General features: G+C 35.2%; 2 protein-coding genes across 3 annotated transcripts in view; one reads left to right on the top strand and one right to left on the bottom strand.

The window, feature by feature from the left end:
• The window catches only part of col4a6 (collagen, type IV, alpha 6), a 254,616-nt gene that overhangs the window by 70,559 nt on the left and 160,667 nt on the right, over positions 1-23,390 (bottom strand).
• On the top strand, positions 10,968-16,831 carry LOC109083305 (fucolectin-5-like). Of its 2 annotated transcripts, none has more exons than XM_042728311.1 (9): positions 10,968-11,067; positions 11,392-11,446; positions 13,303-13,367; positions 13,517-13,799; positions 14,133-14,266; positions 14,366-14,398; positions 15,580-15,862; positions 16,025-16,161; positions 16,546-16,831. In XM_042728311.1, exons 2-9 carry the CDS (start codon positions 11,436-11,438, stop codon positions 16,548-16,550), a joined length of 951 nt encoding a protein of 316 aa, XP_042584245.1. In that variant the 5' UTR covers positions 10,968-11,067; positions 11,392-11,435; the 3' UTR covers positions 16,551-16,831. The 2 variants fall into 2 exon arrangements, with proteins under 2 accessions (XP_042584245.1, XP_042584246.1); XM_042728312.1 differs by having other exon boundaries at positions 11,045-11,067; positions 11,389-11,446.

Genomic DNA, 23,390 nt, shown 5'->3' with positions numbered 1-23,390 from the left:
AAATTTTTTAACTTCCCTCTATGTTTCGCCCCTTAAAGGGTTCACAAACTGCCTTTATTTAATATTTTGTACTGTTCTCTTCCACTTATAATATTATCAAGATTTTTACATAAAAATAAAAAATAAAAACAAATATCATAATTTAGCAGTAATAGGCTATTTCCAGTCCTGTTTTGACCCCCTCATCAGAACACTCTGTTTGAATAGGCATGGCGGATTGTAGACTCGGAAGTAAATGCCCACTACTATGATTGGCTAACAGTTTTGCATATTGCAAGTTCTAAAGGACAGCTGTGTGCCCACCATAGACTGTAAAAAAGATGGACGACATACCTTCACTCTCTTCCATTGAATAAAAGTAAAGCCGCACATGTCCCAATAGGGCACGGACATATTGCGCTGATTTGGGACCCGAGCCTGAGCAGCAGTGAGCTGCAGTGATTTAGATAAAAAATGCATACATACTTACATATAAATGACCTGTAATAACAGACAAAGCAATAGTGACCACGAAATAAAAACATTACTGTTGGATTCAATACAGTTGCCATGGCTTCCTCTATTAGTTTAAATCTCTCTGAAAATCCTGCATTGAACCGTGCCTTGCATAGGTGGAGCATGTGTAAGGCTGGGGAAGGCTTAGTCTCGCGTAGCCAGACCTTCAGACTGGAGGTCTGGAATTCACGGCAGCTTTCATTGGCCAAGGCCCGCCCATGAGGCCGTTTGATCGACATGTCAAACAACCAATCACAGTTTGTTTCGTTCAGCGTCACGTTTCCAGCAGAACGTTAAAGAACGTGACACACACGTCTTACGGAAATCCTGTAGAATTCAACCAATCAGATGACGACTTCGACACTCCTGAAGTGTTTCCAGTTTGTATGCCATATGCATCAGACGTTCAGCCCCTAAATTGGACAAAAATGCTCCTGCACAAACAAATTAAATCTATTGCGCTTGTTGCTAACAAAGTGAAAATGAATAGAAATTGTCGATTGCAACATTAGATCAAGATCTGCTCATGTTGCACCGTATTTAATTTTAGCCGTTTTTACAGTTTTGCGCATTATAACTAATGACACACAATTCTGTTGAGCTTAGGAATGCAATGGCCAATCAGAGGCGTTCAGATGAGTCATCGCTGAAACTCATCAGCTTTGTTGAGTGCGCGTGCATTCGCTGACTGAAATCCGGACTCTTGCGAATTCTCTCATCATAAACAGCAAAACACAGATGTATGTACAGAGATTAATTTTGCAGTGTAGACAGCTTCAGTCATTATAACGATATATATATTTTTTTATTAAACTCGCAACGATCAAAGTTAGTGATAATGTCACTAAGGCTATATAATTTATTCGCCGTTTGAATAACTGTGGAAAGGAAGCCTTATATAATTATCAATTTCTAATCTTTTAATTAAATTGTAATCACGTTTAATACAAATTCAGTACCATTAAACATATTTTATTAGCCTACATGACATCCATGTCTGGTTCTTGCCTAAAAAGACATGATGTTTGTATTTGGCTGCTTTTAGCCTTACCCTGGAGTTGGTTCACTCTCTCCCTATGGTGTCTTGTTTGTAAATGAAACCGTGGGAAAATGAAGTGAAAAAAGGACCGAGTTCTTACTGACGCAATCTGAAAACTTCATTAAGAATAAAGTCAATCCACTCTTTCCTAATGTTGGCTAGCATATTTGACCATGATTAACACGTTGCTAGCATGTTTTAACATGTTATCCTAGGACAGGTGTTAAGTTTTGACAGCTTAAAACACTCTGAATGTCTTATTGTACAGTTTTTGACCTCCTCAATAAAACTCTAACTGTAAAATAACCATCAGAAGATTCCCTTATGAAAGAAAAAAAAAAGGTCAAGTTAAGTACATTACAATTAATCGGAGAGTTGAACAATCACATGAAAACATATTTTAGCATTTCTGCTTCCTGTAGGAGATTCACCAGATGAACTGACTGGCGCAAAGAGCTTAAGGAAAAGTGTGCATGCACTCAATGTCATTTCAATGGATATATTCTATTTACTTTCCTAGATCCAATTTACTTATACTAACTTATACAAATTACTTGTCACTAATCTGAAGATGGTCTTCTAGCTTGGTCAAGAAAATACAAAGGTTATAAATATATATTTCTGAATTGACTTTAGTTATTTTAACTAGAATTTGCATGTTGACAGACAAATCTGAGGAAAAATAAAGGCAAAAAATGATAAAAGGAGGAAAAAAAAGAAAGATACTGTGTTTCACAGTCTTTGAAACCAAGAAACTTAGGAAGAATAAGAAAACAATGTATGGCCAAAAAACAATTGCAATGCGCGAAACAGCATTTTATTTTTGAAGGAGGATTGAATTGCAAAGAAAGGCTGCATAACATGTCAATGTTATGTTTACTGAGCACTCAATTTCTTCCTTATTTAAAGTAAACACACCTTAAAACAAACTAGCTGCTCAAATGAAAGTGTTTACACTGAACAAACACTCTCTCTTTAAACTGATGTCAGAAAACCACACAATAGCATTCAAATCATGTTTTTCCTTTTATGCCAGGAAAAGTGTTGATATAAGAAAATAAATATTGATAGTATTATTTTAAAATTGAAACATTAGCATAAGAATTATTACACTGATCAGTAAATGGTACTGAACTGTACCTAAATTCAACTCAAATCCTGCACTTCACACTATCTACAGGTCCTTCTCAAAAAATTAGCATATTGTGAAAAAGTTCATTATTTTCCATAATGTAATGATAAAAATTAAACTTTCATATATTTTAGATTCATTGCACACCAACTGAAATATTTCAGGTCTTTTATTGTTTTAATACTGATGATTTTGGCATACAGCTCATGAAAACCCAAAATTCCTATCTCAAAAAATTAGCATATCATGAAAAGGTTCTCTAAACGAGCTATTAACCCTCTGGAGTCTAAGGGTATTTTTGGGGCCTGGAGAAGTTTTGTCATGCCCTGACATTTGTGCTTTTTTCAGTTTCTTATAAATATCTAAATGGCTAAAGTTTAATCTCACTGTAATCAAAACAAAATAGGCTATAATAATATGTGAGCAGCATGTATGTACATGATTGTGTTTTTGATGAAAAAAAAATGTTATGCGTGGTTAGTGAAAAACTAAAAATGTTAAATCACTTGAATAAGGCAATAAAAACACATACAGAAAATTGGTTCCCAGGAATTTGGAGAACTGGAGCTTGTAGCCTAGAATTTTTTTTTTCTAAATGATGTGAAAATCATCTTGTTTACTCACTTACAGAAAACAATATATTGATTTTAAATTTTTCTAAGACACTTTTTGTTGGTAAAAGTCATATGCGAGTAGCGTCAACTATCATGAATTCACACCTGAGAAGACAAAGGCCTGCATAATGAGCTGCATAATGAGCCATTCAGTCAGCTGTGTCACTGAGAGGGATGAGTTACAAGAAAGAATGTGAAGACAAAATAAATCTATATAATTTTATGTTTGTAGTTTATTTAGAATATATTTAATTATCCCACAACATAATTTAATACTCACTTGTGAGTGCAGTTAAACAGTTTATTAGGAAAAAATCAAAGCTGACTTTCAAACTGAATTTTTTGCATCATTACTCCAGTCACAAAATCCTTCAGAAATCCTTTTAAACAATCTTATTTTCTACAAAAAAAAACATTATTGTTATTATTATCATTATTATTATATTATTATTATTATTATTATTATTATTATTAATGTTGAAAAGAGCTGAGAATTTTTTTTTTAGGTTTTTTAGGGGGGGGATAAATTGAAAGAACAGCAATGATTGTTACATTTTGTTACAGTTACATTTATTGTTACATTTATATTATTTACATCAAGCTTTTGAATGGTATAGTAGTGTATATTGTTATTGAAACTTCATAATATTTCACTTGATTATACATTTAGTCAGGAATTATAGTTTGGAAAAAGTCTTTGGAAAAAGTCTAACTAGTAAAATGTTTACACGTTATGCGAAAACTAGTACAAGTATATAAATAAATAAAAAGAGACTTACTCATGTTTCTGATCTCTGCTGAATAAAGTGCTTCATTCTTTTTTCTGAGGAAATCCAAATCTCAAATCCTCAACCACATCACATCTCTTTGGGGTGAATTATGCCTTATTCCTCTCATCGCGAAGCAAACAGTAAAATAAAAAAAACCTGAAGAACAATCTCGCTGCGTTGTCTTCTGTTGTGTGGGCGTATTCAAAAGCCGCGCGCTTCAGTGAAACATTTGAATCTCAAAAAGCACGCTCGGCGCGGGGGGGCGTGGTCGCATTAGAAGATAATGAAGGGAGACGTGAAAAACGGACATCGCGTTGTTTTCATATGGATTACTTTATCACAGAATATTTGTTTTCAGCAGCACTTGTTTAGTTTAAAAGTAGACATGTCAGGCTTTCTATAGATATCTCTCTCATGTCTCTTCGTTGAGTATTCACTGAGTTACAGTTCATTTTAATGACGCATTTGTATCTGAAGATCAGCGCAGACAAAGGCTGCAGACAGCACTCCTTGTTTGTTATCTTTATTTTATAAGTGCACAAAGTTTTGTTGTTATTATGTCTGTATACAAAAAAAAGTAGACCCTTTACAGATTCGATTGATGTATTGCACTTATCTGTACGATCAAAACTGAAAGTGTAATTTAAGTTCTTTTCGGGGTTATCAGGAGAAAATACCCCAAAACGCGTATACTCGTTAATCGACTCCAGAGGGTTAACCTAATCATCTGAATCAACTAATTAACTCTAAACACCTGCAAAAGATTCCTGAGGCTTTTAAAAACTCCCAGCCTGGTTCATTACTCAAAACCGCAATCATGGGTAAGACTGCCGACCTGACTGCTGCTGTCCAGAAGGCCATCATTGACACCCTCAAGCGAGAGGGTAAGACACAGAAAGAAATTTCTGAACGAATAGGCTGTTCCCAGAGTGCTGTATCAAGGCACCTCAGTGGAAAATCTGTGGGAAGGAGAAAAGTGTGGCAAAAAAAACGCTGCACAACGAGAAGAGTTGACCGGACCCTGAGGAAGATTGTGGAGAAGGACCGATTCCAGGCCTTGGGGGACCTGCGGAAGCAGTGGACTGAGTCTGGAGTAGAAACATCCAGAGCCACCGTGCACAGGCGTGTGCTTTTGAACCAGAAACAGGATGAAAAGCAAATTTTGCATGTCATTCGGAAATCAAGGTGCCAGAGTCTGGAGGAAGACTGGGGAGAAGGAAATGCCAAAATGCCTGAAGTCCAGTGTCAAGTACCCACAGTCAGTGATGGTCTGGGGTGCCACGTCAGCTGCTGGTGTTGGTCCACTGTTTTTTATCAAGGGCAGGGTCAATGCAGCTAGCTATCAGGAGATTTTGGAGCACTTCATGCTTCCATCTGCTGAAAAGCTTTATGGAGATGAAGATTTCGTTTTTTCAGCACGACCTGGCACCTGCTCACAGTGCCAAAACCACTGGTAAATGGTTTACTGACCATGGTATTACTGTGCTCAATTGGCCTGCCAACTCTCCTGACCTGAACCCCATAGAGAATCTGTGGGATATTGTGAAGAGAAAGTTGAGAGACGCAAGACCCAACACTCTGGATGAGCTTAAGGCCGCTATCGAAGCATCCTGGGCCTCCATAACACCTCAGCAGTGCCACAGGCTGATTGCCTCCATGCCACGCCGCATTGAAGCAGTCATTTCTGCAAAAGGATTCCCGACCAAGTATTGAGTGCATAACTGAACATAATTATTTGAAGGTTGACTTTTTTTGTATTAAAAAACACTTTTTTCTTTTATTGGTCGGATGAAATATGCTAATTTTTTGAGATAGGAATTTATAGTTTTCATGAGCTGTATGCCAAAATCATCAGTATTAAAACAATAAAAGACCTGAAATATTTCAGTTGGTGTGCAATGAATCTAAAATATATGAAAGTTTAATTTTTTTCATTACATTATGGAAAATAATGAACTTTTTCACAATATGCTAATTTTTTGAGAAGGACCTGTATTGTCAGTTAATTTGCATTGCAAGATCATAATATAGTGACACATTTGATTGTAATGGAGAATCTTTTGAGTTTAGCATCCCACTCCGGTCATGCAGAGCATGCTGGGAAATCCATGGTTTTGCTTTAGCTGTCATCATAAATCATTCATGTTATCCCTACTCAAAAGCACTATACGATAACTCCCCTTTTACAATTTAAAGTGAATTGAATGCATTGAAATCAAAAGTTGCAAATCATTTCAAATACATAAACTAAACAAGCAGCAAAAGTATTTGGAGTGTTTTAAGTTATATCAATAAAAATAAAACTGGCGACTGTTACTTACAATCAGGGCCGTAGCTGGGGTTTGTGGGCCCCGGTGCAGGTTGTAACATTGGGCCCTGTTTGAAATTGTTTAATTTGTATGTTTGTTCTATTTATTTGTGTTATTTACACAATGTTTTAGTTTATTCAAGTTTGTGTCCAGGGTACAGAAACCGAATAATTAAATGTAAAGTAGCACTGCTTAAGTCTTCACTGTAAAAAAATAAATATACAATCAAACCAAAATTTATTCAGACACCTACAACATTTCTCACATTATCACAGTTTATTTGCTATGGTTTAGAAAATGGTAATAAAATATGACAAGAACTCAAAGTTAAAACTGTCTAAGAACAAATTCATCTTGATAATGTTAGATAACTTTGATAGAAATGTATGTAATGGACTACAATCAACCAAAACTTCAGACAGTTGTTAGTATGACAATATTTCCACATCTATCAATACTTTGTTGACTAATTACCAAGCAATGCTTAATTTTTGTTTAGTCTGTGGTGTGAAAAAGGTAACATTAGCAATTCAGGAAAAAACATAAACAAAACATGGTCAGGTCAAAGTGTCTGAATATTTTTTTTTTAATCAGTTTCACTAGTTCACTGTATGAATAATTTTTTGGTATATGTCACAGTTCGCTTTATTTTGCTATACTCACTTTCATAAATTATAGTGTCCTGCACCTACTAAAAAAAAAAACAAAAAAAAAATAAAATAAAAAATTCAAACATTATATCTGGTGTTTGAATATTTGTTGGTTTGACTGTGCATTAATTCTTGTTAAAACTACAAAGTAATTCTGTCGAGAGCAGTGAGTAATTTTCTTTCTTTCATTTTCTTGGATTAACATTACAGCAGCTAGTAGCTAAATTAGGCGCGGTCACTTTAAGAGACAATGAATGCATTTCTCCACTGTTTACTTTCACTTAACACATAACCAACAGTTTTTTCGAACATACTTTCTAAGATGGATATTTTGACATATGCTGTATGTATTTGTCAATACAAAAGCAAAAAGAGGCAAATTCGGTGTTCAAGCGTTTTGAGAAGCCTCTCTCTGCATGAGCCCTGAACACCAGAACACCGCGGGTGCTGAATTGGGCTCTTTCACATCATTTTCTGTTTGTTTAAACTGCAATTTGTATTTGTTCGTTCAGGTGCAGGAGGAAGTTCGAGGAGAACTTTACAGTGGAGAGCTCGGTTCAGTGTTGCTGTCTGTGAGACGCGGCTCTCCGCGTGCGCACCGAACACAGCGCGCGAGAAACCAGCTACTCACTTCAGCTTTTCCGCGTCTTGTGTTTGGATGGTTTAAACTCTTTTGAATGTTTAAATTGGCAAGGTTTTAAAACACGTGAAATGATAAGCTTTCGTGACGACGCGCAGCAGTGGCCTGTCAACTTTCCTGAGCGTCCAGACGGTTGAGATCTCCGGGCCCCCCCCAATCAGCCGTGGGCCCCTATAATCGTCACCACCTTTCACCCCACTAGCGACGGCCCTGCTTACAATCATTTCCTGAGATCAAATTATCCATGTTATTTTTGCAAAACATGTGATAAAATGCAAACAAAACTAAACAGTTTAAGATCCCTGTTTACATCCTGATCGCAAGATCACAGATTAAGCATTGGATTATATGATAAGAAGTTCCTGCATAAGCAAATTCTGTTCAAGAACAAGGAAAGAATAAACATATCACATGTCGAACTTGAACGCACTTTATATAGAAGCATTTGCAAAATGTGCAAATTGTAAATTTTCCCTCTCTTTTATTTGGACATGAGAAGCCACAACTGAACCAAAATGAGTGAATGCATACTGCACTAATACTTGAGACTTGATACTTCCTGTGTTAAAACGGGATTTATAAATAAATATGGATTTATAAATAAATATGATTGTATACATGATAGGTTATCAATGAAGCACTTTACAGACTATGAGTCTGAAGTTTTTTTACCAGCATAAAAAAATGATCATTTATCGACATACAGATGAGTTAAAGCGCTGTCTCTTCACCTACATTTTATAATTCATTTTAAAATCCATTGCATTTTTCCAAAAGAGAACAGCAGTAAATAAAAGTACAAATCTTAGTTTATCTGAAATATCCTGACATCTGATTTTACACTAATAATAGCAGACTCAGTTATGGAAACTCAACTATGTAGTCAGTTCAAATTTTGTGTTCTGTGTTCAGATCATGTATGCATTTGTTATATGCATCACATTTAAGAAACTGTCTCTAGTTTAGTATGGACTAAACTAAAATATAGCTGTACAATAAGGCACACATTGTTATAGCATTTTCATCTGTAATTTAATGTAAAATAAATGCGAGCACTGTGCATTTGTACTAGAAAATAGGAACCAATTTTGTGTTGGCTGGTAAAGAACATATGAAAATGGATCGCCTTTCAATATCCATTAAATAATTAATTTTACATTCTGGCATTTATGTTGAGAACCAAAACCAATATGATGAACTAAAGGTGGACTTTAACTGCAATGTGAGCTTCTTTTCTATTAATATGCCTGGAGATGGGGAAATATTTGTAAAAAAAAAAAAAAAAAAAAAAATTCACTCAAACTTAGTTTAATATTATTTGAGATGATGGTGTATCCCACTCATTTTTATATAAAAACTACAATACTCAAAATAGCTTTTCAAAATTATTTATATTTGTCCTTAAAGAAACTCTCCACTTTTACAAAAATAATTATATTCTGTGCGTAAGGTCTTACAACCTTAAAAATTAATACATTGTGCCAGTGATATATTTACTGAGATCTACATGCTTCTTCCAAAGATTACACAAAATCCAGTTGCAAGTGTAATACAGTTTATTTGCCACAACAGCAACAAGCAAGATGTGTGGAGCATGAACAGGTGAGCAGGTAAGCAGTCTCTGTCACACGGAGACTGGGAGGCACTGACCCAATCCAACTCCGAGAGAATCCCCGGTAACAGACGGTGAAGCACACTGGACGATATCCGAGGCTGAGAGCAAGACAAGACTCTGAGGACTGGAGAGCAAGACAGGCATGGACAAATTCAAACAACAATCTGACAACATGCAGTACCAAACACAAGACAGATAAAGACAGGACATAACAAGTGTCAGGTGCAGCCATGCTGATTAGCTCGTCAGCCGCACAGTTGCTGGAGCAACGCTGAACAAGCAATCGACAGGTGACGAGAAACAGACATGCAGAAGGAACACACGGATCCTTGAACCGTGACACCCTGCTCCTGGAGACCTACTGTCCTGCAGATTTCAGCTCCAACCCCAATCAAAGATAATCAAGGTGTTCAGGGCTACTTGATAATTTCAGACACACTCTCAGAAATAAAGGTACAACAGCTGTCACTGGGGCAGTACCCTTTCAAATGTACATATTTGTACCTTAAGGGTCCATTTTGGTACCTTAAAGGTACATATTAGTATTTAAAGTGTACATATTAGAACCTAATAGGTACAAAAGTGTATCTTTTCAAAAGGTACTGCCCCAGTGACAGCTTTTATACCTTTATTTCTGAGAGTGCAGGTATGTTGGAGCAGGGTTGGAACTGAAGTCTGAAGGATGGTAGCTCTCCAGGAGCAGGGTTGGAGATCCCTGGTTAAGGGATTGTCCGTTCATTTGCATTGTCAGGTCATAATGTGCAGTGTAAGATGGTGCTCAACAAACTTGTTGAGCCCAAGATCCCTGACTATGGCCCTGATGAAAGACAAGATCTACTGTACCTTTATAAGAGTTGAGAGGGAAAAATAGCCCAGATTGTACCTCCAAATTGAGGCATTTTATTTTATCTAATTACATTTGAATTACATGAAATGCTTTGGTCCCACTTTCAGATTGATGCAACTAAGAACACCGCAACACTTACAGTGAGCAGATCGTATGAAGTACCTTTGCTAATGGCACTAGAAGCTTGGCAAACAACCAGGGTCCTGAGATGCCAAACATAGCATAATGAAAACAAGATAAAACAAATAAATTTACCCAACCAGAGAAATAAAAAAACCCTGTTTACACTGCGTACACATTGATCACGAGATGTTCACACATAAAGTGTCTGATTACAGGATTTCAAACAACAAAGCATGGCACTAGATATCCTATGGATTCTGTTTACTATGAACAAGGGATACATGAACTGATGAAATGTCTAACTTGAATGCACTTTAAATAAAAGCATCTGTGAAATGTGTAAATGTAACTACAGTACAAAAATCTTTTGTAATTTTAATATGAGAAAACCACACCACTGCCAGTGAATCAGTTTTATTCAACCACATTTCAGGGCACGCATTCCAACATGTGCTTCAGTAAGTCTTGAAAATGAACATTAATCAGTATAAAGAGAAGCAAAAGCACTGTCTCATCACCTAGATTTTGAAATCCATTGCATTTTTGGCTGCTGTTGTCAAGAACATGAACTAATGAAATAGGTAATTAAAGTCCTATTATTACTTGTAACATCCTGATTACATTTATACAGAAATTATCCAATTTCTGTATGTAATTGTCTATTATCAGAATAAAGGCTTACAAAAAATGGGTACTCTTGTAATAGGTCCATTTAATGTTGATCATTCAGATATCAGATACCACATTTGGTAGGGAGGGACTTATTCAGCAATAAATAGTGCATAATTTCTGAGCACAATCTTAGTCAACTAGACACTCTTCATAGACTGCTGGTGTGTATTAATTTTTAAATCTACAATAGCAATTTTTAGTTTGAAATGTTTCGTAAGGGCATAATATTACTGATGTGATATTTTATATATATATATATATATATATATATATATATATATATATATATATATATATATATATATATGTGTGTGTATATATATATATATATATATATATATATATATATATATGATTGATAGATAGAAAGATAGATAAATAGACGTATAGATATATAGAGCAATGATACATATAGCAAACATTTATAAACGAATTTATCATATCATTTATTTATTGTATAAATGTATTATTTTGTTTAAAAGCAGAAAACTGCTGAATTGTGAAGGTCTTCTGTGACGTTGATAAATTGATGGATTTCAGGTGAGTTGAATGTTTATGCACTCTCTACAGCAGGTAAAATTATTATTGGAGGGAAAATAAATGTAATTTATTGATTAGAGTTTTTAAATAAATTTGGTATCACTTTCATCACAACCAACGCCCATCGCATCAGTCGCTGGTTGACATTATGCATACGAGAAAGAAACGTCAGAGGGTTATGGTCAGTGAATACACTTTTAGCTGTAACCTTTACCATGTTAAATGTTGATTATTAGTAACTCAAACCCTAATGAATGCATTTTGTAAACCTCTCTACCTAACCGTCGATCTCACGCATCTGCCATGTTTGTAGTTTTTGTAAAACGTTTTATTCGTGTTTGTAGTTCTGGACTGAATCCTTCGCCAAAGCGCAATGGATTGTGGGCAGTTTTAGCCATTAGAGTGTACATTGATCCACATTTCAAAAATCGACCTGAAATAGTAGACCATCCGGGGACTTTTGGCATACTCTTTTCAACATACTATGCTTTGGGACACACTTATTCTAATCTCACATAGTATTTAGGATGGATAGTATGAACATTGAGATGCAGGGTATCTATGATGTCATCTTCTTTATCTTTATTTTTAACGACGGTTGACATCCAGCTTTTTGGTGCATTGCTGCCACCATCTGTTCAGGAGTGTGGGCTCTATTACTTGCATTGCATTCTCTCCTCTTATCCTCGTTGTTCGTCCTGGCACCCTCTCATATCCTGATACCTGATTGATCATTATCCACAAAGCACCCGATCACATTACAAATAAATAAAATTGACAGGCCCAACACTTTAGGCTATCACTGAGCACTTTTTTTATAGCACATTTTTATAGTACATTTTAATCTAACTTTATACAATTTTATACACAAACTTTATTTCTCTGATAGCACACGTCTATCATGGAGATGTCTATTTGACGTCTGCATTTACATCTGCAAGACATATTTTTAGAGTGTTTGCTCATCTGCAATACGTTTATAGGACGTTCCTATCAGATGTAAAATAGACTATAAGAAGATGTCTTTAAAATGTTTATGATTTAGAATGTATGTAAAACTGACATCTTAGAGACATCTATTAGATGTCTGTACACAGCAATTGCTTTTCAGATGAAGCAATCTGACATCTTGCAGACGTACCTGTGCTATCTGGGTTAAATATGAAACCTGTAACATATTCTCACATAGGCTACTTTAGTGAGGCGTATTTTGGAACTTTCTCTTTTTCAACATGCTTACAGTAAACAGCCCTTTTACTGCAGCTTTAGTTCGCAAACAATGGCCTCTCATGACCTATTCATTTACAATAATAAATGCTTAAACTTGCCATTAGTTACTCATGATTCACGCCATCAGTTGTGTGTGCGCTCAAGATCCGATGGTCTCTCATTCTTGGCTCATTTTGAGTCAGACTTGTGAATTCAGTGAATTATTAACTGGAGACTCACTCTGACCTGATCATTTGAATCAGTGTTGACTCCAGAACAGCTGTGATCCACTCAATCCAATTCGTAAATGAATTGTTCAGTGTGATTTGCAAACTGATTTAACAGGCTCATTGAAAAGAAACAGCTCGTTTCACCAATCGGACAACGCTATCATGCCTCATGGTGCGGCGATTTCTCCAGTTCAAAATAATGAGGAACAACATGTTTTTATGAAATATAGTGGAGTAAAAGGTCTAAATGATTTAGAATGTATTGAAGTAAAAGTAAAAGTTTCCCAAATTAAGAATACTTGAAAATTAAAAGTACAGACACCTCAAAATTGTACTTACAGTAACAATACTTATTTACTATCCACCACTGTTCTCCTCTCCCATTTGTGACAAATGTGTTGTTATGTGTTAAATCAGGATGGCCATCCATGTGATTTTGTTACTACCACTTTTTACTGGGCTGTGTGTCGCTGATTTGAAAGGTACGTTTAGGATAATACAGGTAAAAATGCCTGGATTTAAAAACTGATTGTTTATCGATTGAGGAATTGATATTGATTGATTAGTTTGTTTGTATTACCTCAAAGCCACCTTATCATTTTTTTTAACAATTTCATGTCATATTGAACAGGGAATATTGCTCTTAATGCCAGAGTGGCGCAGTCCTCCTTAGGACACCCACAGGGAGATGCTGAACATGCAGTAGATGGAAACAGAGACTCAAATTACGCGAAGGGCTCATGCACTCACACTAAAACTGAGTTTAACCCATGGTGGAGAGCTGACCTTGGAAACGTCTACAGTATAAGCAATGTTTCCATCAGTAATCGTGGAGACTGTTGCAAAGAACGACTCAGAGGAGCTCAGATTCGGATTGGTAACAATCTGGAGAACAACGGAAACAACAATGAGCTGTAAGAAATGTTTCAAATGTTTAAACATGTTTTCAAATGTTTAAACATTATTGGATGTTTGGACAAAACGGGAGGCAAAATTGTAGTGAGGCACTTTCATGGAGATATTCTTGACTTGAAATGTATTTTTTTATATATTGTGATTAGACATTTGTAAGTTTAGACCACTGTTTCTTATAGCAATGTGATATAAAACATGAATAAGCATTTGCATTGTGAAGAGTGCTATACAAACTCATTTGATTTCAGTAGTTTAATTAATTTTTTTTAGACGTACATGGTGTTTAGAGGCGTCTGGTTTCCAATTTAACACTGTTCTTTATGTTTTTGCAGGGTTGCAACTGTTCTCACTGTTCCTGATAGCACAGTAACGTTTGAGTTTGAGCCTGTTAATGGCCGATATGTCAACATTTTTTTACCTGGGAACGATGAAATCCTTACTCTGTGTGAAGTCGAGGTGTTTGCAGGTGAGGGACAGAGAGAGAAGACAACTGTAGATAAGTGATATAATTTTTTGAATGTTCTTATCAGTGTTTTGTTTGTTTGTTTAATTATTTTATTAACAGAAGAGGACAAACCATTGTACATTTGTGTTCCAAGTAAGTGCTCTACATTACTGTGAATGTTGTCAGTAACACATATATTATATTCTTACTGAGCATTTGCTAACCAATAAGTTATAATGCACATCCAGACAGTTGTTATCACAAATTAAACCCTGCAAGATGATCAGAACCCCGGCTAATTAGACGGCTACTTGCCACAAATAAAAAAAAAAATGGACAGAAAATATTGGATTGAGTTGAAATATATTATCAACTCAATTGTAATAAATGCAAAGCTTCTTTGAAGAACAGTAGCTCCTAGTCTCAGCATCAGACGTCACGCCCATGGACTGTTGATTCAGCATGCACATCACACACAAAACTGAAAACACTTCAGGAGTTTCGAAGTTGTCATCTAATTGGCTGTACTATACAGGATTTCTGGGAGACTTGTTTTGCTTTCTTTAACGTTATGCCTGGTAACAAAGATGCAGTGATGCCAAACCCCCTCATGTTAGAAGAATGCCATCATTTTTACAACTGTGATAATAAGTGCTTATCAGGATCAACTAAACCCTGGATTTTCAATAGCATGTGAGATATTTAACATTCACACATAGACTCTTTAAAATACATCCAAGAGTTTTACACAAGGTCTGTTAATGTGGGGACATTTCCATGCCCCTACATGACGCGGCACAAAACGTAATATGATTGGTTGCTTTACCTGCCATTCATATGGCCTCTTGGGCAGGCCTTGGCCATTCAAACAGCCAAGGTTCCCAGACCTCCTGCCGTAAATTGGAAGGTCTGGCTATGCGAGACTAAATAGCTCCTAGCAAGACGACCAATCAAGTTCCAACAAGACAAACATTTAAGGAATGATGTAAAGTCAGAATACTTATTACACAGCAAAAAAAAACAAAAAAAAACATGGACATACTGATTTGAGACAAAACGGTTTTAAATTCAAGAATGACCGATATTAGATACCCAGATGAGCGGTCTGTTATACATCATTGCTATTAATGACGGTCATTATTTGGAAATATCAGATCTCGGAATATCAAGACTGACCAATCAGAATCAATTATCCCAGAGAGCCGTGTAATAAGCATTTGCATTACATAGCTTAGCATTATTTTGCCCATTATATTGGGATTATACTTTAGTACATTAAAGTAAAAAAAAAGTTAAAAAAAAAAAATAAATATTGTTCATTTTATGTTAAACAGGGAATCTTGCTCTTGGAGGCAAAGCTGTTCAGTCCACCACATTCACTGATTCACAAAATGCTAAAAATGCCAACAATCACAAAATGAATTCCATTCACGCGCTCGGGTCATGCAGCATGACTAATGGGGACAAGGACCCCTGGTGGAGAGTTGACTTGTTGAACGTCTACAGGATAACCAGGGTTAGCATCACTAATCGTGGAGACTGTTGTGAAAAAAGGATCGAGGGTATTCAGATCCGTATCGGCAACAGCCTGGAGAATAACGGCAACAATAATCAGCTGTAAGTGCTGTCTCTCTCTTAGTACTTACACAAACAAATTTAGAAAATTAGTAAATAAGATAAAAATTACTTTGAATTAATCATTTTAATACAAACTTGCCTTTGACAGAAGTATATCTGATATGCCCCTCTCTTTTTCTCTGTTTCTGTGTCTCTTCACAGGGCTGCGACTGTTGGGCCCATCCCACTTGGAGACACAAAAACGTTTGAGTTCAAGCCTGTTAGCGGGCGATACGTCAACCTTTTTCTGCCTGGACGCAATGAATACCTCACACTGTGTGAAGTTGAGGTATATTCAGGTAAGTGATAAAAGGATAGAGACATGGTGTGTAAAAAATTGTATATGTAATTCATAAGGTGTGTTCACGCCATATCGTAATTACATGATAAAAGCATTCATGTCCTCATAGAACTCGTAATTACAACTTGTGAACTGGGAGTTTTCTGAGAGCTACAACTCGTACCACTACCACCTGACCACCTCAGATTCATTAGGTGCTATGTTTAAGCATTGATAAAGCAATAGTTCCAAGTCCAAGGGTGTGAACAGCTCCAAGCAGAATATCATGTGTTGTCATCTCGAAATCACAGTAATTACGGCATGGCATGAATGCAGCAATATATATATGATTATGTCTCTGTTGAGTTAATTACTATTATTTTTTTTCTGATTTCATTGCCAGATTAAATGTTACAAGATGATGTCACACCACAGTCCACTGATTCTATAATCAAAATTAATCAAACTTCTGTTTTCTGAACAATACTAATAGTGTACATTCTCATTTTACCCATGTACTTTAGCTTTAATCATTAAGAGCTCTTTTGTGCACATTGAGAAAAAGTTTGAATGGTGAAGGTTTAAAGCTTGGAAATTGTGAACTTCAGTTTGCTGCTGGTTGTGTATTTACACCCTGATCAAACCCATCTTTGTTCATCTTTACTTTCTAAATAAATTACTACAGCACTGCATGTTGTATTGCATTTTTTCTGAATCAAAAAATCATTTGCATGTTTACAGTGAGGAGGAAGTATAGTGATATGAAGTGTAGATAAGGTGTTAGGTTAACAACATCCAAAACCAATTTGAATCATATATAAAGCTGCACTTCCTGCACACATCTGACTTTAATGACAACAGTAATGAAAGTGTTATTCCTTAAAACCTTGTGCCACTGTCTGACATCAAAAGTAAATAAAGACTTAGCACACTTAGACATGTGCTTTTGTCTACTATACAAACATATACCTATAAATTTATATTCATTTCCATAAGTATATTATGTCATACCTCAAATTCTTATAATCATTATAAGTAACAAAATGATTAAATGTTTGATTATCTAAATTTATGAATTGGTTTTAAATTCAGTAATTGTAATCATTAACACAAAGAAAAGAATAACCTAGTTAGGTATAACTTTAGCCTACTGTAAAATTATTACTGCACCAATTGGCTGAAGTCCATCCCAAACAAATGTGTCTTCAATATAAATAGTAACCCAATAAAATGATGTGTGTATTTTGTCATGAATGTGTGCTTCATAGACATTATCCATAGTGTTAAATGGACTAATTCTTTTAACTCTGTCTTGAAGAAGAACAATTCCTATAAGATTTCATTTTCCATAAACACACAAGTGGCAGGTTTGGTCATGAATTAGTTTCAATGGATTAAGACTTTCTAGCATTCATTGTTGTGTGCTTTATGTTTTTAGTTTTAGCTGATCACTCTTATCTGTCGTAGTAGATCTTAGATGTGTCGTGATCAGTTTTAGAGTGGAGAAGCTCCTGTCACAAGAAGCTGAACTGTATTGGGATTGCAACACTGATTCTGCCAAATCAAATACAAGCAACGTCTAAATGTCTACTATAATAAGCAGCAGTGGGCATTTGGATAGTTTAATATTTTTTCTCACCATGTGCACATGCCAGGTTTCATAACGTTTTGTTTTTTTGTTCTGATGAAGATGTGAAGCGTGCAGTCTCTGCGTGCGGTCTCACTGTGAGTAATTTCCTCTTGGCATAACAGTAATGAAACAATAACTTTTGTCATCACTGCCACCACAGGACAAACTGAGCATTGCACCCAGAACTGTTTGGTGATAAGATCCAAACTTAGTGGCGGGAATTTAAATACAAATATTTTGGTGACCATGGTTGTTTTTTTGTTTTTCTTTTTAAACTAAATCTTACAAATCTCCAATAAAGAAGTGTTTACTTTAACTGTAAATACATTTTTGGTGATGGTTAATAGGGACAGGATAAGCGGTATTATACTTATATATTGAGTAACAATTAGGGCTTTTAATAAAATTATTTTTCATTTAAATTATTATTTGTTCATTAAGTAGTACAGATATCAATTTTCATCTTCCATGTTATAAATTAGTTGCAATTGTTATCCAGCACCCTACAGTACAACTGACGAACAAAAGACATGTGACCAATTTAAATCTAATCACTGTCACAAATACCATGAACGCAAGTGTACAGGTGGTGAAAACTCAGCATGACAGTATGGATGACAAGTATTGAATATGCAACACATATGGACTCAATACATGTTAAGAACAATATATGATACAATATTATACTATACAGAGGGCATGAAATGAAAACAATAACCAATAATCACAGTACACACATACCTTTGCAGTGCAGTACAGTATGAATCAGTGCAAACAGAATGTCAGGGTGCATAATAATATTGAGTCAGAGACCAGTCACATATTAAGTTGGTGGGGTGTATGTGTGTTCCAGGCAGAAGTCGAAAAACAAAGGGGCAGGTGGCAGAGAATCACAGGCGGTACAAACAATCCAAGATAATACAGAGCATGTACAAGCACAAGGGAAATGCTTAGAAATGTCAGACTGGTCTAAACAAGACTTCACAATCACTGAGAGTCCAAACACAGTATATATAGAGGAGTGGTAATGGGGAACACCTGGTGGTGACTACCCCTAAGCACAGGATTATGGGAAATGGAGTTCAGACACCAAATGCAAGAGTCCTGAGTGGAGTGCCCTCTACTGGAGTTCATGGACACTCCAGCTGACGATCGTGATAGTACCACATATAACTGCATTGCTTGAATAGAAGCATACCAGTGGAAATGTGCAACTTTCCAGCTCTCCATCTTTTCTGTATGAGCACAAGATGGCCACATTCATTCCTCATTCCCAACAGGTTTGATTGTAGAAGTTCCCTGTAATTCTAGTTGCTTTCTGACAGATTTGGTCAAAATTTGAATCTGAGTTTTAAAAATATGACATGATGTACCACAGAAAGAGAGAGCGAGGATGTGTAAATGAATTATGGATTACAGCTCAGAAAAATAGGAAAGGAATAGATGAGAGAGAGAGAGAGAGAGAGAGAGAGAGAGAGAGAGAGAGAGAGAGAGAGAGAGATGGCTTCTTAAAAGAGCTGTTGGATTACGGTTTGTTGTGGAGTATGTGATCTGACGTAACAGCAAGAAAAAATATTGAATTACAATTACTTCACAAAAAGGTTTTAAAGGTGTGGCAAGCGTTGTGGTTACTGCTTTACAAATAGTATACAGTAAAAACACAGTTACTGTGGTAAAAGCATGGTAAGTGTTGTTGTCACTGTGCTTTAACTACAAATACCACAGTAAAACTACACTGAGGTTAACCCATAGTAAGTTTTGAGGTTATTGTGCTTTAACTACAAGTACCACATTAAAAGTACAGTCACTGTGGTAAAATCATGGTAAGTGCTGTGTTACTGTGCTTTAAATACAAAGATTAGACAGTAAACACAGTTACTATGGTAAAGCCATATTTTAACTACAAATACCAAGGTAAAACTACAGTTACGGTGGAAGAAGCATGGGAGATGTTGTGGTTACGGTGTATTGACTACACATAACATGGTCTAGCGAAAGTTACTATGTTAAACAATATGTTAGACAATGCCATTGTCCCTGTGAGTCATATTTTACTGCTGTACAGTTTTCATTATTTACATTAATGTTAAGTTGATCAGTGTCCCAGTATCTGAATGAGGAGTTACTCTGACCTGACCACTGCCATGAGTCTCTGACTCTGAAGAGACCGATCCAGACATCATCAGATTTCTTACTATTATTCATGATCTTCTCAATCTGTTAATTCTCATCCTGGTTTCTCACACTGACCAGATCAATGTGATTCTGTCTGCAGTAACTCTGAGCGTCTCTCCAATTCATCATCTGATTGATAAAGACGAGTCTTGTGTTCGCTTTCAGGATAAACAAAAGCAATGCTTAAGTGTCTAAATAAACACACACACACACACACACACACACACACACATATACGTTTGTAATTCTATAGACACATGCTTTATAAAAGCAGAAAAAAAGTTTATTACTTATAAGTCTCATTCATTAAATTGGTTCTTTCTTTCTTTCTTAGCAGGATATTGTCTGGTCTCATGCCAATTCTGTGAGCCTATCAGAGCCAGTTTTAGGGAGTATAAAATGCGAGTGGTTTGTTGGCCTGGTATGCATCACTATTGGTCCATGCTCATTGTGGACTCGATGTTGTGAATGACGGTAGGTCTAGTGGAATGGTGTTTGAACTTGAACTTGTTTAAGATGTTAAATCCAGTATTTTTGTGACCACCAGGATGGTTTGATGCACTTGGTGGTTCTCTCTTTCTGCTGTGCACTGACTGCTTTCAGTAGTTCCCAAGTAGGTTTCTTCATTTTAAAAAGAGATCTTTCTGTTAACAAGAGACTGACATGCTCGTACGTTTTAGTTTGTTGTCTTGTAAGCATCTACTATGTGCTGCTTTACCTGGGTCTCATTTGGATTAATTTTCATTTAGTTGTGTGTTGGATTGTTTCTTGTGTCGGGTGGAAACTCCTCTCCCCCTCCCCCTCTTTTTATTACCACCAAATATGTGTTTGTTTTGTATCGTTTAGTGATTATCTACTGAGGCTGGGTGGCATTAGTGTATTGGTTAAATGTTTTATATTCATTTTGTATTTAAAATATTTCCGATAAGATTTTTCTCAATGCACACAGTGCAATGTGCAATGGCCAATGAAAAGACAACAGCAGATGTTCACTGATCATGTGTGTGATCACCTTCAGGCCTGCGATGACTATGATGGGGAAAAGAGAGAGAGATTAGGTTAAGAAAAATATAATGAAACTTTCATACTAAGACTCATGATCACATTGATTTATGCATTTGTACAGTGCAACTACAGCACTGAAGCTGCATATATACTGTAAAAAGGTGCAAAAATGCCTTTAAACATAAGTTAACATAGCAGCAAATCATGTCGATCCAAGCCTGTATAATTTAATTTCTTCTGCAAAACACAGAAGATGACATTTTGAAGAATGTTTGCGAGTCCCATTAACTTTCACAGAATTTCTTCTCCATACTAGAGCAGTCAACAAAGGTTTGAGACTGTATTTTTGTGCCATCAGCCAGTCAGTGGTGAAGTGATGTTAAATGATGCAAGAAACCAGGAGTTTGTTTAATCATAATCATACTTTATCTCAACAATAAAGAGTAAAAGATACATACCTGAAAGTATAAAGATACATGGAGTCTCACACATCATTTGTGTATTTCTTCTTTAAAAAAAAACTTTTTACATGTTACTTCCTCCATATGTGTATATTTATCCACGTATCTTGCTGTTGACTGTTACTGCTAAGATTATAATGGCCCCAAAGTAGAAAATACTATGTGCTGAAATTCCCCTCATTTGCTTTTTGATTCCTTATAGGCAGTGCCCGTGCTACAGCAGAGCAGACACTTTCAGGGCCTCAGGCAGCGTCTCTTCCAGCCCTGGAAGTTTATATGCTTAAAAATAAACAAACAAATAAATAATATAAAAATAGTACCTCAGATGTATGTTCTAAATTCTGCTGATGATACTACATTACTGCTCTAACATAGCACTTAATTTCCATTTAAACTGACTAGATATTAATTTATTTTCTGCTTAGTAGTGATCATCTCTTTCAATTCCACTTGATTTGTGTATATAGTGCATATTTAACTAACATTTGTAACTCAAACTTCTATATTCTCCATGTGTTCATGAAAGGAAACACAACAGGTGAAGTGAAGAGAGAGTGATATAGAAGGAGGTGAGGAGAGACGATATGTGACGTGGTGAGCATTTAAATGAGTTGTCCTCCATAAACTGTAAAAAAACTCATTATTAAAAAAATAGAGATGAATGGCTTCAGTCAGCATGATGACGCACTTCAGGTGCCTCTGGATCTTACTGGATAAAGTACAATAGACAACTGTTATTTTACTAGACTCATACTAAAATTAACACTGGGGCTTTTTTTTATTTTAATCATGATTTGCATTATGTACTTACTATGGGTTAATGAGATTTTTTTTCTATTTTTGAAAGAAAATTTTATGCTCAACAAGGCTGCATTTAAAATACAGTAAACAACAGTGAAATAGTATTACAATTACAATTTAAATAGCTGTTTTCTATGTGAAGATCTGTTAAAAATATGATTTATTTCTGATCGAAGCTGAATTTTCAGCATCATTACTCCAGTCTTCAGGGTCACATGATCTTCAGAAATCATTCTGATATGATGATTTGCTGCTCAAGAAACAGTTCTGATTATTATCAATGTTGTAAAAAAAGTAATATATATATATAAACTTTATTTGATATATATATATATATATATATATATATATATAAATATATATATATATATATATATATATATATATATATATATATATATATATATATATATATAACATTTATAAATTACTTTTTGAACAATTTAATGCATCCGTTATGACTAAAAGTATCAAGTTACTAATTACTGACACCAATCTTTTGGTCATGTAGGTCAGGAATTTGTTTGTCTCTGGCATAGTTTTTTACTCAGTGTATTTTTATAACATATGCTTTACTAATCAAATTTTAGGTTAAACAGAATTTTGTGTGTGTGTGTGTGTGTGTAAATGGTTTGACAGTCTTTATGTCTTTTTCTTGTAGTGATTCCACATAAATATGTCCTTATCTGATGTATTTAGATATATCAACAGTTGAAACAACAAAATAACAGTAATGAGAGTAATAATAAAAATAATAATAATAATAATAATAATAATAATAATAAACTCATAAAGAATAGCAGGGAGAATGCCTCTATTCTCTCCGTGGCCATGGCATAAATTAGTCCCTGCCCTTGTCATGTCCAACATGATGGAGTGTCAAGGAGACACCACACACATTCATTTACATTTACGTTTAATTATTTAAGAGACACTTTTATCCAAAGCAATGATGAAAATAGAAGCAATCAAAACCAACAAAAGGGCAATAATATGTAAGTGCTATACTGCAAAAAACACATAGCAAGTTTATATATATATATATATATATATATATATATATATATATATATATATATATATATATATATATATATATATATATATATATATATATATATATATATATTGTATATATATATATATATATATATATATATATATATATATATATAT

This window comes from Cyprinus carpio, chromosome B7, assembly GCF_018340385.1.
Source record: "Cyprinus carpio isolate SPL01 chromosome B7, ASM1834038v1, whole genome shotgun sequence".
NCBI lineage: Eukaryota > Metazoa > Chordata > Actinopteri > Cypriniformes > Cyprinidae > Cyprinus > Cyprinus carpio.
Note: the sequence above shows the minus strand (reverse complement) of the source record. Positions and strands in the feature narration are given on the sequence as shown.